This window comes from Lepisosteus oculatus, chromosome 8 (genome assembly GCF_040954835.1).
Source record: "Lepisosteus oculatus isolate fLepOcu1 chromosome 8, fLepOcu1.hap2, whole genome shotgun sequence".
Lineage (NCBI taxonomy): Eukaryota > Metazoa > Chordata > Actinopteri > Semionotiformes > Lepisosteidae > Lepisosteus > Lepisosteus oculatus.
In genome coordinates, this window is record NC_090703.1 from 22,940,653 (window position 1) to 22,957,023 (window position 16,371).

The 16,371-nt window shown below is 39.5% G+C and overlaps 1 protein-coding gene across 1 annotated transcript in view; it reads right to left on the bottom strand.

Annotated features, from left to right (window-relative positions):
• dcaf5 (ddb1 and cul4 associated factor 5) overlaps positions 1-16,371 on the bottom strand; it is a 34,838-nt gene that overhangs the window by 14,762 nt on the left and 3,705 nt on the right. Inside the window, exons 2-6 of the mRNA XM_006632708.3 lie at positions 15,871-16,014; positions 14,995-15,031; positions 11,145-11,284; positions 5,367-5,496; positions 1,903-2,116 (exon numbers count right to left, since the gene is read on the bottom strand). Coding sequence (XP_006632771.1) covers positions 1,903-2,116; positions 5,367-5,496; positions 11,145-11,284; positions 14,995-15,031; positions 15,871-16,014 — 665 coding nt within the window. The remainder of the gene's footprint in view (positions 1-1,902; positions 2,117-5,366; positions 5,497-11,144; positions 11,285-14,994; positions 15,032-15,870; positions 16,015-16,371) is intronic.

Consider the following 16,371-nt stretch of genomic DNA (forward strand, 5'->3'; position numbering starts at 1 on the left):
CAAGGTTTTTAACAAAATAAATATTATTTGGTAAAAGTGTTATTCCAGATTTCATTTGAAATATTCACAACGGAAAACGGAACAATTGGAGCTACGGAGAACAAAGCAACTTGACTTCCAGTTAATGAAGACAAATTCATGTGTTTATCACCATGCCGCTGTTCTTCTTTCCCTGCTTTGTCTCTCTTGTACATCATGTACTTGCCTCCAACACTACAGGTAAGACGCTTGTTCAATCTGCACGTCATGAAAGCACGCACCTGACCTGCCCGGCTCCCCGCTAGGACTCAGGAAGAGCCCAGCCCAAACAGGATGCAACACTGTAAGACAGACTTCCGAAACACGTATTTAAACTCAGGTTTAATGTTTAAGCTGCGGATGCTTGACCCCCAGAGAGACAACCTCAGATCCAAAACATTTGCCAGGAAAGCAAAGTCCTGATTTCTTATACTCCAAGAGCAAGTATTTTTAAGATCTTGTGACTTGAGATTGGCAGACTGCTCAGACTTACAACCTTCCATTCGGTAACTGACTCCAACATCCTCTGCCTCCTTTCTCTTATCTTTTCTAACCTCTGTCCTGTCCAACCTGATATTTCTCAAAGCCATTTTTCAAACTCTCCTTCCTGGTTTTTCTGGACACTGGACTAACCTTCTCATCCCCCTCCTGCAGTTCCTTCAGTTCATCACGTGCTTTAATACATGTGACACAGCCGTGAGCACGTGTCCATCTCCAACCGGCGACTATAGAAGCAGACCCTTAAAACGAATTTAGTACTGCGCCCCCACCTGATTAAATCTCCACAGACTCTCTCAAAAGTCAAACTGCCAGCTGTACTGAGGTGAAACGTTTCCACATTTAATCTCAAAACACTTCTTACTAACTGGAAAAATGAAGATATACCTGCACTTCCCAAACTGGCAAGCCGAGGAAAGGTCTTAGGTGTGCCGTGGACTCGGAAGAAATCCTGTTTAAAATTGTGTATCAGGACCTTTGCATAGCTCCTTCTTTTATCTATCTATTTTCCGCTGAAATTGCAACCCATGTTTCAATATGTCATTTCTGGCGATATTATACCTGATTATTTAAAATTCATATGGTGTGCCACAAGATATTTGAGATGTTAAAAGTGTGCCAAAAGGTCTGAGAGCTAAAGAATCCCTCAGGAAAACCACGACTTTGTAACTATCCACCGCGGGATGCTCCTAACCTCTGTGATTTTCCCATTTGTCCCTCATTGGCTGATTTTTTAAACATGACACATGGACGTGTTCTATCACAGATTCAGAGGTGGTCTGCTGACGCAAAATTATTATTCCGGAGTCCTCCAGCTGGCAGTGGACTTTGTGAGGTGCTGCTGTTTTTCTGTTTGGAGATTGGTACGTTTCTTTTTTTCTATTTGAAGCTACAGGGTACAAATGAGCTCACCCACATTCCCCTAAAACTGTCACCTTTAGAACTGCATCTCAGGGAGCCATACTGTTCTCACTTAAACAGTAGTAACAGAAAAGCAGTAATAATAAATACTGGGATTTAAAAACAGTGCATAAAATTATTAAGGCAGTCCTGGTGGCAGATTAACATGCGAGAATTGCATATCGAAAGTATTAATGGCACTCTAATGCATCGAGCCAAACTGCTACTTTTGGTGCTTTAGGGGTGTTATAACATATTAATCAACCTCTCATCATACCTTTCTTGGAAACTGTGGTTCCTTTTAAACATTAACAGCCTTCACTGGCTACACTGGTACAGGGACCTCACTCATCCTTGTCCTGCGCTGTCCATGACTCTTCTTGGGTACAGGCTCCGTTTACCCAGCAGGGAATTAAAGTGAGCAATCTCAATCAATTTTGGCTCCAATACGGATGTAGGAGACCAGCTGTACTGCGGAGCGCTCACCTGGTCGCGGTCTCCGGCGAAGCAGCAGCTCTTCATGGTGCAGGAGTTGAAGTAGCCCTGGTTGTCGAACTGGAAGCTGGGCAGGCGGGAGTGCAGCTCGTACAGGACGGGGGGCAGGCGGCGGCGCAGGGCCAGCAGCTGGGTGCCCGTGCTGTTGAAGCGGACGCTCATGGCGCTCTGGAGAGACAGGCTGCCTCCATAGCGCAGCAGGGAGCTGGGGACACAGGGGCGACAGTGAAGGGAAAGAGCACTGGCGCCAGAAAAAACCATCAGTGCAGCCTTTCTGGGACAGAAATCCTAGCATGGATCTTTTAATAGTAAGTGGAAAAACTTCACATAACTATTACCAGGCCAAAGTTCACGTTCAGAAAACACCTTGAAAAAGGTAGAGGCTAACTACACACTGAAAAACAGAAAGAAGAAACACAATGTTCGGGCTGTTGTTCAGGTGTGAGACGAAGGCTTAATGTTGTATTTCTTCTTTCTGCTTTCCCCAGAGCCTTATCCCAGAAACATGGAGCACAAGGCAGGACAACACCCCAGACAGGGTGCTAGTCCCACACATTTTGATACTTTGGATGCTAGGGCCCTTTAGGGGAGCTGAGAGAGCCAGGTGCGGCTACAACTGCTACAGTTCCTCCGTGTCTAGCTGACAAGGCAATGAGGGCCAGTTGTAAGTAAAAAAGCAGCAATGTATTCTCCACCTTTAGTGGTGCAGAGTCTACAGAGAGAACAAGACCAGACGGAAAGGAAAGACAGTCTAGGCGGAAGTAGAAAGACCAATGAAGACAGCATGTTTTGTTGGTTTAGGCGACTGAAATGTCGAGTTAGGGCAACCAGATGTGGACAGATCTTCAATCTGGTTTCAGTGCATGCTTGAGCAAATTAAAGCACTTAAGCCACAGCACTGAAAACTCTTCCTGAAAATGCTGCTTCACTTTCTATGTTAAAGGATGCAGCTACAAAAGCACAGCTGTAGTGATCAGCAACCTTGAACTTCCACAACACACATGTATACGGCAAATTCAGACACATCAATTAACATAGCCGGCATGCCTTTGGAAGTTGGGAGGAAACAACCCAGATAAAACCATATGGATTTGGAGAAAACATGCAAAACAGATGATACTCCAGTCCGAAATCAAACTCAGGACCCAACAGGTATGAGTCAGTAGCACTAACCATTGTACCACCCTCACATAAATCTTTCTGTATGGACATATAAGAATTCCTATGGCTTTCTTCTTTTTTGGTTATGCAGAATCTTAGGGAGCTTTTTAAAAAAAATGGTAAATGAATACAATTTTTCATACAAACAGTGAGGATTTCAAACCTTTGTTATATCATTTGTTGTAGTCTTGAAGATATTCTTCTCTACATTTTAACCCCCATGAAATGGCGTTAATATAATAAACATTAGATTGAAGAAACCGCAACATGATAGACTGTACTTCATCCTAGTCCTTTTGCTCCCTCTAGTGGAAAATTTAAGTAACTGAATTCTCATGATCATTTATAGATAAAACAAATCGTCACGATTGCAAGGAATCCGAACCCTTTTGTCAGTTTTACAATTACATGATTCGTTTCCTTTTTTTTGTTATAGATTTATAGTTACAAACTCTATTGTAGTTAGCCTTCTCATTACAAGAAAGATGGATTATTCCATGATTTATGAACTTCCAATCTCCAGCAGCCATTCATTTTGTTCAGAATCGTATTATATGACAAATAGAGATAGTTGCATTAATATGACCACAAACTGCAGAATGCCAACATGCTTATTTGGACTATTTCAGACATAGTTATTTCCTTGTTTTTTAAAAACCACAAGGTTACTGGACGTTTACTGTGGACATACATTTTATATACATTTTTATCAAGGTACAGTCATTATAGCGTTCTTCAAAGTGTTTTAGTATAATATGGACGTAACACAAAAGAATGTTTCATTCAACTGCTAATATGTATATACCTCACTGCTCTGAAATACATTTCTTGTAAAATGTTTCCATTAAAATAAAATCTGATACTTCCAATCAAAGGATTACGCTACTTTGTCCAAAGAGAGGTGATAAAAGTTGAAACTATTAACAATACTGTCCTCTCTACTAATAATACACCTAATATTTAATGTTTGCTTCAACGCAGGAATCTCCAAACTTTACAACTGTTCTTTCAGAGAAGAACATGCTGAGACAAAATGTTTTCAGTATGGACAATGCTACCTCCTAGAAACAGGTTTTTGTTCATCCCCCAGTCTTCTGTGTTTAAACCTTTATGGCCTTCATTTTTGTTTTTATGTAAACACATAAAATATGATCTTTGACAGAAAAATAACAATTGTTTCAGGCAGTGGGAAGTCTCTCTCCAGCTATGGTAAATGTTTCCATTATAAATATTGTGATGTTGCTAGGCTTGTCAAATGATTGTTTTATAAAAGGTGTGTATATACTGTTTTCCTGGATACATAAAATAATCAGTTTAACAAATATTTAAAGGATGATGAATGAGATACCCTACATTCAAATAGTAAAAAATGGCTACAACAATTAAAAATTCAAAGAAAAAAAACATCTGTGGTAAAATATAAAACAGTATAGCTCTTTATTTCATGTAATTTGGCTGAGATTATTATTTTTGGCACTCAGTTCACATCTGTTTGGGAGCTGAACTTTTGATCTGCAATCTAACATCTTTGGACATTACTGTGCAGTCTTAGCAGACCAGAATATTCACAGACTACTAACGTAATATTTCATAATGACAGGACATTTTTCACATTTAGGACTTTCAAGTTCTGCCAGGCCATAAAAAGTTTAACGTCAGGAGAAAGGAACTTTTAAATGTTGAGGGCTTGTTTAAACCATAATCAAAAGCATTTTCCCTGGAGAATCCTTTCAGTTCACTTTTGACCTACCATTATATATATACAGTAGCTACTGTATATCTACATAAAACAGTTATTCAAATCGAACGTATTAAAAGGCCTTGAAAATGACTGGTGCATTGATCTCCACTTGTGCTAGCTGGATATTTAGTCCAATTACTCAAGCAAGTGATAGTTACCATTTGATTTAAGAATGGTTTTGCAATCAAACACAAGCACTGAATTAAGACCTAAGAACAAGGGTACTTTAGGTGTGAAGAATATCTTTGCTTTTTTGCCCAGATGTATTATTTGTTTCTCTTTTATTTCTTCTGACAAATCAGTGATTAATCAATGAAAGCTCTTGTACCCATTTTCTGAGTTTTTCACATCCAACCAGAAAACACAATTAAGCCCCCTTGTAATTTAATGTAACTCTACAGAACGTTAAAGATAAAAACTACTTAAATGTATATGACCATCATCATTTTACCAAGAGTAGCAGAATGTATTTATTGCATTACAGCAGGGCCACTGATCTGTGATAGATTAGTGAAGGGGTTTCCTCTGGTGCCACTTCTTAGCGAGAACTAACCTGCGGGGCTTGCGGATGTCCCATAATCCCACTCCCTCTTTGGAGTTGGCAGTGGCCAGGAGCCGGGGCTCAGCTGGGTTGAACATCACACTGTGGAAGGCGGACGGGTAATTTGCCAGACAGAAGGGTTCTGGAAAACACACACAGGAGCTCCAGTCACATGACAGAGCCTAGGAATGGCACAAAGCCATGTTCTTTAAACCGATACCCTGGCTGCTTTGAAGAAATTGCTGGATGAGATTTTCAGTTCAATTAGTTAATAGCCACAAATGAGAAAGAAGAGCTGAATAGTCTGCTATTATTTGCAACCTGCAATAAATAAAACTAGCTTTTATTCTGTACAAATGTAAAACACTGATCCTGCCTTGTATGAAAATGTTCATATATTTGTATTTACACCTTTTTCAAATTTAAGACATTCCTGTATTACAGAGCTCAGTAGACAAATTTCTCTTCACAGAGATAAAGAAGGTTGATCTCAAATGCTTTAGTTCTATATTAACCAAATTATTTGGATAAAAAAAACATCCGTGTCACCAACTTTTAGATTGATTTTAGTTTTGCCAATGGAACCACTACTGCTGTGCAATTCATAACATATAACAGCTTAAAAAGCACTTAAGGAAAATCAAGCTTGAGGAGACTTTTTTCTTTTATAAAGGTATTTGATAGCACTGATTATTAAAATCCTATGCAAATAATTAGTTTATATTGTTTTTAACACAATCACATGCCTGACAAATTAAAAGCCAGATTGGATACAGGCCCTGCAATGTGGTAGAGGTCTGATCAAAACGCAGGTAGGTTAAAGGATACAATGATCATACAATTTGGTAAAGGCAATCGAGAATTTAGTCAGAGCTGTTTAAAAGGTGCTGATTATGTTTTGCACACCGTGAACAGATATTCAGATGAATTTTGTCTGATCCCCAGATGACATACAACTCAATAAAGTTTGCCACTGAAGACAGACTTCATTCTTCATTCATACTGACAGTTTAGAGTGTAGAATTCAACCTTTCGGAAGGCTTTGATGTGGCAACAAGTCTTATTTTAACATTCTTCCAAATTTCTTCTGGGTCAAATGTCTTTACTGTCCATTTATGATAATGAAGTTATTATTCAAAGTCTGGCTTCAGAAAAGACTATTGAACACCACAGAAGAGAAGCATCCTTGTATTATATAACTTATTACAAGCACTTCTTAGAGCACTTTGATCTCCAGAGTAATTTCTCGCAAATTACAAAAGACTATATCCACTAGACTAGGATCATAACCATTTTCTTATAATTAAGAAAATAAGATAATCCTTGGGGATATTTAAGTGTTTTTTTTTATTCTAGTTGCAAACATTTGATTATAGGCTTTTCAAAACTGGGGTGGGAGACAGTTAATGAACAATGTCCAAAGAGTCATAAAACTCTGGAATATGCTGTAAAATCAAATTTGCACAAACAAATGCATTCAGTGCCTTGATTATTTTCAGTTGTATCTAGCTTTCATGTGCTCTCTCACCGAGTCTGGCACTGAATTATCTTAAACAGAAAATGTTTATTTCCCTTACAATCTAAAACAGATAAACCAGTGGCCTGATAAGAGTATGCCCAATTTTAATTCAAAATTATTTCTTGTGCAGCACCTTTACTATACAAAGATAAAATTAATGTGTCTTACAAATCAGTTTTAGGCAGATGTCTAAAAATTCTAGATGTCTCATGCGTTTCTAATGGAGCAAGGATCTCTATATTTTCTGTTTCTAGATTCCTAGGAGACCACATGATCTTTTTGGATACTTTTTAATATCTAGATAATATGTACTATATCACATGCCACTTTACATGTTAACTGTAGTGTAAGGGGATAAGAAACCTTATCAGTGATGGACCTCTAATATGGGGGGAGTGGTTTAAAGGTGGGCAGGTGAACGCAGTCTAATTCCTGTGTGCAGATGTGGGGACTGTAGCAAAAAGCTCAGACACTGAAAAAAATTACTGGCTATCACAATCTGATTTGGTGATTTGATGACTGTATTTAACACTGAACTTTGAGCTCAATTGTTTTTTAATTGTTATTTTGCATTCATCATTTTTAATTTGCAGTTTAAACTTGTTTTATCATTTATTATAAGCAGAATCTCAAATCCCAGACCAGGAGGGAGGGTGGTCAATTACATTGCGAGACTCCAATCATGAAGAGCCATACTGACTTTGGGTAATCAAGATAATTATTAGCCAAATTATTTCTATTTTGAACATTCTGTGAAGGTCTTCAGCAATTGTTGATTTAAAATGACCAAGAAAACCTGCTTTCAGGTTCACAAGATCATGACTTGTGCACATATGGGTTGACTGGACAAATTACCCAAATCTTCTCAGCTTTCCAAGAGCTGGTATCATTAATGAGCCTAGAAAACCAGCTGACACACTGTCCTCCAGGACCAGAACTGCAGACCCCTCACTAAAAATGAACATGTCTTCTGTCAATTAATTGACAATTCCCATCATCCATAATATATCCTTTTTATATTCCTTATTTCATAAACTGTATCAAAGTTGTTTCAAAATGCAATATGTATAGCCCAATGTTCTCTTTCTTTTCCTGTCCCTCATTCTATTTGTATGGTAAGTTCATCCTGAACAGCGTACCCACCTCTCTGCACCTGCCTTAGAATGGCTACTAACATTTTTCAACAATTTCCTATTACTAAACAAAATGCCTAAGATCTGGAGAACAGAAAAAGTCATCGCTATTCTTAAACCAAACAAACCACCTGAGGACCCAAAAGGCTACCAGCCAATCAGCCTCCTCTGCATCACCTTCAAGCTTATGGAAAGGCTAATATACAACAGAATAAGCTTTATCATAGACCCACAGCTCCCAAATGAACAAGCAGGTTTCAGGACAAATAGATCAACAACCGACCAGGTCTGCTGTATGGTTAATGATATCGAACAATGCTTCCAAGAAAAAAAGAAAGTGGGTGCTGTTCTTGTGGACTTAACAGCAGCTTATGACAGTCTGGCATAAAGGACTCATAGTGAAACTGCTTTGTATTATCCCAAACAAGAAAATGGTCCTCTTTATCCAAGAACTAATCTCTAACAGATCATTTATCCTCACCAACTTCTACAGATGTACGGTGGAAAGCATACTGACCAGCTGCATCACAGTCTGGTACGGCAACTGCACCGCATCCGACCGTAAGGCACTACAGCGGGTGCCCAACACATCATCGGCAGTGCCTTACCATCCATCCAGGAAATATACAACCAGGAGTCTGAAAAAAGCCACCAAAATTATGTGTGACCCCACTCACCCCAGTCATAACTTGTTTGTTCCCCTACCATCTGGCAGAAGGTTCCAGTCACTCCAGTCGCACACAACTAGACTCCTAAATAGCTTCTTCCCCAGAGTTGGGGAAGTTGGTGACGCCCCCACTCCCTCCCACCATATTATGATCTCTCCTAACGTCTTCCTGTACCCACAACGACTGTACTCCTACACCACCACACATGTAAGCCGAAATTGTACTGTCCCCTCGATAGCCCAGTAAAACTGTAACAGGCATAATAATATTTAATATTTATTAATTAACCATACCATTTTTAACCATACTATTTTTGCAATGTTCCAAGAATTACCTTGCACTGTTTTTGTCCTGTTATATTTTCTCTGTTTGTGGAATTTTGCACAGTTTTGATTACTTGATTACATGTTATTTATGTTATGTTATTACATGTTACTGTTATTGGTATTGTGTAACTGTCTATTGTCTTATCTTTTGTCCTATTTATATACTGCACCTGAGTGACTAATGAGAAACACTTTTCATTATACTATGCACCTGTGTAAGTTTAATGACAATAAAGTTGAATTTAATTTACCTTAACACTGGGCAACGACACCTCCAGGAAATTTTACCTTAAGAATGGCGTCCCGCAAGGCTCGGTGCTGGCGCAAATGCTGTTTAACATCTACACAGCTGACCTGCCATGCACAACTGCCAAAAAGTACATATACGCAGATGACATTGCTATTATGCATTGCTCTACAGACATCAGAGCAATAGAAACAACACTATCGAATGACCTGAACAAGCTGAACTGCTACTTCAAAGACTGGAGGTTAAAACTTAGCATCACCAAGACAGTGAGCAGCACTTTCCACCTCGCCAATCGCCTTGCTAACATAACAATCAATGTCAAGTGCGAAGACAAAACTATTCCATTCGAGAAAAGCCCGAAATAACTAGGAGTTGACCTTGACCGCTCACTGACCTTCAAACAACATCTCGAACAAACAGCAGCAAAAATCCAAGCAAGGAACAACTTCCTGCGAAGACTAGCTGGCACTAGCTGGGGTGCAAATTTCACCGTCTTCTCTGGCCTTCTTGGTAGCTGAGTACTGCTCTCCTGCCTGGCACAACAGCAGCCACATGAAGAAGGTAGACACAGCCCTGAACAACAGCATGTGCATTATAACCACGTGCATTAGATCTACGCCTACTGAATTGCTACCGATTCTCAGCAGCATCTCTCCACCTAACCTTCGCAGAGAAGCAAGTTGCATCAACCTTGCACTGAAAGCCTCAGATGACTCCAACCACCTGCTGCACGATGCAATCTGCAACCAGAACACCACAATCCTCCAATTAGAAAACGGACACTCACCTTCTAACACAATGAGGCAACTTATGAAAGAAGCAAACAACGACAATGGCAGTAATTGGGCAAACAAAAAGTGGCAAGATGAGTGGAATAATAACAACCACAGACTGAATCAATTTATTGACAAAGTATCCGACAAACCTGCTGGAATTGACCTACCAAGACAAGCCTGGGTCAAGCTGAACCGACTAAGAACCGGAAATGGCCGTTTCCGGGCCACCCTACACAAGTGGGGTCTCACTGATGACCCAACTTGTGAATGCGGCGATGGCAAGGAGCAGACGGCTGATCACATCCTATACTCCTGCCCTCGCTTCAGATGCCCCGGCAACTTTATCGATTTGGATGATGCCAGCCGCGACTGGCTGAGGCACCTGAATGTGACAATATGACTATGTAACTTCTGCATGATAAGCTCATACGAATATATATATATGTATTCTATTTGTGTATATGGTATTATGCCAACTGCATTCATCACTTTTCAATCAGGAAACATGACCAATTTATATCAATCAGCTCTGACCAAGACTAAAAAAACTGAACATATTTCTCCTGTGCTAAAAGACCTGCACAGTCTACCAGTCTCTTACAGGCAGACTTCAAAATTCTTTTCTTGACCTATCAGGCATTGTCGCCGGAGTACCTAAAAGTTATTATTCCCACACGTTCCAGTTCACTTACTTTGTACCGCTGGTTCTGGGCTCCTTGACATTTGAAAAACTTCAAAATGCATGTTAGGGGACTGTTAGCAATGGCCCTTCATCTCTGAAATACTTTTTACTCGCTTTTATTCTGAAGTGCTTTTTATATCTCACCTTTAAACATATGTGTTTTATACGGTTTTTAATTTATCAATCATATCTGATGTATAATTTAAGTAAAGAGCCCTAAGAATGCTTTGTATTGAAACGAGCTATTTATGAATAGACTGACTAATTGACTGATTTGGCAGGGAATGGTCTTTTCTGTCCAGTGATTGGGTCAGTTAAGGAATGGCATTGAGAGACCAAGGCCATGACCTTGTTCAGCAGAATCCCGTCCACGAAACTCAAGCAGGGAAATGTTTGCCTGAGCTGAAGGCAGAAAGAAGGCCTGTTCATACAGTACCTCCATGAGGTGGCTCGCGGGTGTCCCAGATCAGAACGCGTCCATCATCTGAGGAACTGGCAAACACGTTGTCGTTGACTGGGCTGACAGACAGACCATACACAGCGTCATCATGGAGGAACACATTCAGAGTATCACCCCTGTGGGAGAAGATGACATCAGGAATCAGAGCTGTCAAATCAAGAATTCATGACAGGAAACAATCTTAAAAGTGTTAAGGGAAATGGCAAGAATCAGGGGCAAATGAAATTATATTAAAGTGGTCATTTATTACTTTGCGCAATAACTTTACATTCTCTACATAAAGAACCAAAAAAGATTACTTTACATTGACGTCTAAATCATTTTCTCCAGTAATCCTTACACTTTTTTGGACACTCCACTCATAGCACTTTGCAGGCAATGGGGACTCCCCTCCACCAGCACCAACATGTTTCCCCACCTCAAAGACATGACAGCAGCCATAGTGCGCCAGTACGCTCATCACACATTAGTTATTAGTGGGGAGGAAAACAGAGCCATGAAGCCAATTCATAGATGGGGATTATTAGGAGGCCATGATTGGTAAAGGCCAATAAGAAATGTGGCCTTGACACTAGGGTTACACCGCTACTCTTTTTGAGAAACACCCTGAGATCTTTAATGACTACAGAGAGCAAGGACCTCTTTACGTCTCATCCAAAGGACCGGAGGGTAAGTGCTGCCAACAGATCCTACTAATACCTATTCCAGCTGCAAACTTAGCTTTCCCAGGAGGTCTCCCATCCAGGTACAGGCCAGAATCTCTTCTGCTTAGCTTCAGTGGGTTGCCACTTCAAAACATTTTCATAATACCACACTCAACTACAAAATATGCCTTCAGTCAGTACATCCTGGGAAATTTCTAATATCCATACATACTTTGCAATGCATTGTCTAGATTGGCTACCTATATTTTCTAATCTATTTTACACAGTTACATCTATGCCCCTAGCAAAAACATGCTAAACAGTATTTAACAAAAAAGGACAGGAGGCTCAAGATTAAAATTATGAATGTGGAACATGGTTGCCTCAATTTATGAGTCTTTCTTTGTCCTATGTTGTTCTTAGTCTATAGTTTTTTCTACATGTTAATGTGTCAACCGATACTGTTATGGGCTTGTAGCGTGAAGCAGTTTTTTGGATAATGGAAACGCCAGTACAAACTTGAGGGTTCAAATCCCAGATGAGACATTGCTGTTGTACCCTTTAGCATGGTACTTCACCTGAATTGTCTCAGTAAAATAGACAGCTGTATAAATGAGTGCCAGTGTAAGTTACTTCGGATAAAAGCATCAGACAATAAGTCATTAGTCTTAAGTGACAGCATGAGTCAGTGTAATGACCTCCCCTTCTTATGCTGGCAGAAAACACCTTCTGTGTCACAGGAAACCTATATTGAGAGGCAGTGTGGCATCATGGAGACATTTTGGAATGCACACCACTTAAACAATGACATAATGTGCTCAGAAGAGCAGTTTGGTATGATTTCTGTTTAGCACAGAATTAAGTCTGCCAGATGTCATATCTGACAGTTATGCTACATGTTAGATGAAAACTGAATATTCAGCTTTGACAGCTGAAATTAAACACCCTGCTGCTCCAGGTAAGGCTGCATAAACAGACTTCACAACTTTAAGTTTTGTTGTTAACAGCAAAAGCACATGACTCACATATTGATTCAATTCATTTCATCAACAGATGCAAGATCTTTGCTAATCACTTTTAATGTCTAATCACATTTTGTACACATAGATACATACATTTCACTATCAAAATCTCTTGTTAAAAACTCCCTGAACTTATGTGTCAGGAGTCTATGCTCCCTGGCTGATCCCACATGGAAAGGTAGATCTGATGGCCAGAATGCTACAGGATCATTGTGAGGACCAGACCTAACAGGCAGGCCAAATTCTATGCCGAAACCAGAGAAAGTGAACAGTAAAATATGTGGCATCACCCTGGAGTCTTGAGGGCTGCCAGCAGAGCATAAACAAATCCAAGCACAAGGATGTCCAGCAGAAGGATTGGAGGCCACTGGAAATTAGAGAAATCCTGGAACTTGAACTGTGGGGGATTAGGGATGTCACAGTGTGAGATTTTGGTGGTACGATTATATTCTCAGGAAATAATCACGTATTACTTTTTCTTTTCAGGTAATTTATTCTGAGACACTATGGAGGGAAAAAAGACACAAAGCATGGCATAATTAAACATTTTATTGTTTTTTTTTTCCCATAACATTCTTTTGGTCCTGGAAATAAAACATGTAACCTACTTTATATTAAAAACATAAATATGATGGAGAAAGGAAATATTCAGAGGGGTCAGTCCCAGACCGTCCCTCTCCTCACTTGGAACTTTGTCACTTGTGTGTAAATAAAAAGTGTATTTACTTTAACGCTAGGGCCAGTGGATGGACTGGTGGCGAGCACCAATTACAGCTCAGCTGACGTCCAACAACACCTTAGTAAGGCTACAGAGAGCAGACGTGCTGTGAAAATGACAGAAGGATATGACATCTCAGCATTGTATCCACCAAAAAAGCGCCTTAAATCAGCAGTGTGGGAGCATTTTGGATATCTAAAAAATGATCAGGGGGTAGTAGAAGGCGCCAGATATCCAATTTGCAAAACGTGCCGAAAAAAAGTTGCTGCCAATGGTTCAAACACGTCTAATCTTCTTTAGTGATCACCATCTATCCCTCTATACACAAGTCAAGGTAAAAAAAAATAAAACTAGCTAACGTTACATTAGTTACCTTAAGTTAGGGCTTGCCCTGGCTGGAGCAGTTCAGAGCTGCACAGAAAAGCTGAGTGTGCAGCCCAGTGCTTCAAGGAAAATGAAACCTTAAACATGTCTTGACCCGTTCAGAGTCCTGACCTCAGTCCTACACAACTCCAAGATGACACAAAATGAAAGATAACAAAAATATATCTCAACGACCAACCTTTTTTTGCTGGATGTACTGCTCTGTTTGAGAACTGGAAAAGGATTCTTAAAATGATGAGAAGTGCCTTTGACTCTGAAGTCAATTTAGGCAGACACCACATTAAAAATATCCTGAACACCTGACTTTTGTTACTTGAACTCTTGGTCCAATAACTCTGTAATACAGAGTACATGGAAAAGCAATAAGTCATCTTTTTGTAAAACCATTAACATGTAGCAAATTGTTGGCCCCTTCCCAACTGGCAGTTTGCCTATTCATCAAAATGTGAAATTAGCCAACAATCCCATATGAATTTATGGGGTGCAGTTAAAATGTTATCAAATCCAGAAAGAAGAACAGTTACAGTGCAAGGCTCAAAAAGACAAGACCACTTGAGATATCTCAATATTACTCATAGACATAAGAAAAAAAAAGATTTATTTTTAAAATAACATGTGTGGAAAAACCAACCCCTGACATGTTTATTTTACATGTAAAAGTCCATCTGTTGTCCTGAATTATAACCACTGTAGGATATATTTAACTTAAAGCCAGTAAAAGGTAATATTCATCAGGTCAGAGATGGGCAGTTCCCATCCCAGTATAGTTAAATTATGCAAATGAGGTGTTCAGTTCAGTAACTGAAGTGATCTGGATTGATTAAACACTATTCATCAAAAGCTAAAGCTGCCCATCCATTATTCCAGTTATAACGCTCTTTGTATTCAGAAACACAACAGATTTTAAGTTAAATCCAAGCAGGAAGTAGGGCACCTGAAGTCTGAACCATAAGCACACAAATATTTAGAAAATCAGCAACTGCTCTGCTATCTCAGAGTAATTGCTGATATAAAGACTGATAATCTTAAGTTGAACAAACATCAGTATGAGATCTTACCTCTCCACATCATGGAGGATGACCTGTTCGTCATTCCCTGAAAGAAGAAAAAAAGAACTGTAATCTAAATTCAATCTGTTTATCTTAAACAGTTGTATTGCCACTGCAGTTTAGTACAGAAATGATCTAGCTCTATCTAATGTTTACGAATAGATCCTATTTTATGTCTCATAGAAAAAAACAATATTTTTTTTTCAGATACAGATTAACAGAACCAAGAACTCAAAAAATGAAAAACTGATTGATCCCCATCAGTACCCATCCCTGCTGCTTTCTCTACAAGGATATATGTGAACAAAGGACTAAACATTCAAAGATCATACACATATACAGAAATATTTGAATTATGAATTGATTTCAGCAGTACAGGCAGCATATTTTTCTAATAATATGCTTTCTTTCTCTAAATCACCAGGGATGCCAGAAAAAACAAAGGAGCTAGAGTCCTATCAACAGCCAGGAGGATCTTCGGGTTAAGCCTGTGTCTCCGAGTGAAATAAGCAGGTGACAGCATGTTTTTTTCTAGCGTTTCAAAATTAGATTTTTAGTCTAGGTGGTACAAAATATGCTTGAAAGAAATAACAGGAGGTGGTATTGGGGTTTAGAACAAAAAAAACACCATATTGCTCAAACACATCTTGGGAGTCTGGAGTTAACCATCACTGGACAAAAGGGGCAACAGCAGGTTAGTGGTAACCTGTCAGTTGTCATTTTCTTAAACTACCTAATCAGCTATCTGTCTACTTCTCAAGCCTTTATTAATGTAGGTGCTAAAAATCTTCAGCACTGTGGATCTGCAGGACTAGACTTGACCACAAGGCCACAAAACTGTTACGTTTTCCTGCAGTGAGGACATGACACCGAGTGGAATCTTACCTCCGGAGAAGACCCTTTTATTGGTGCTGTCAAAGGCCAAGCAGAAGATGTTGGACAGGTGCTCTCCCTTCAGCTTGACTGGTTTGGCCCGCGAGTGGATGGCCTTCTCCATGTGCCAGAGCAACACTCTCCGGTCATCTCCTCCTGAGAGAGGACAAAAACACATCAACCCATCAATCATGACAGTCAGTAGGACAGTTCTCTTACCAAGAAGACAGCATACAGTAAGTATAGCAACACACAAGGAGAACTGGGTGTGAGCTCCACTGATTCCCAGACTTCTGTATTTGACATTATACTCACAAGTCCTGCTCCCAATAATATTCACATTGCTATAAAATTAAATGTGAAGTCTTGAATGTGTTTTGAATCTAGGGAAAAAAAGCCTTTCTTAATCTTCCTTACCCCCAAAAGGTAACAGTGACCCTAAGGAGAAAATGTGTATTGGAACTGATAACATTGGGATCGCATCCAAACATCAAACTGATTTTGTATGCAAAT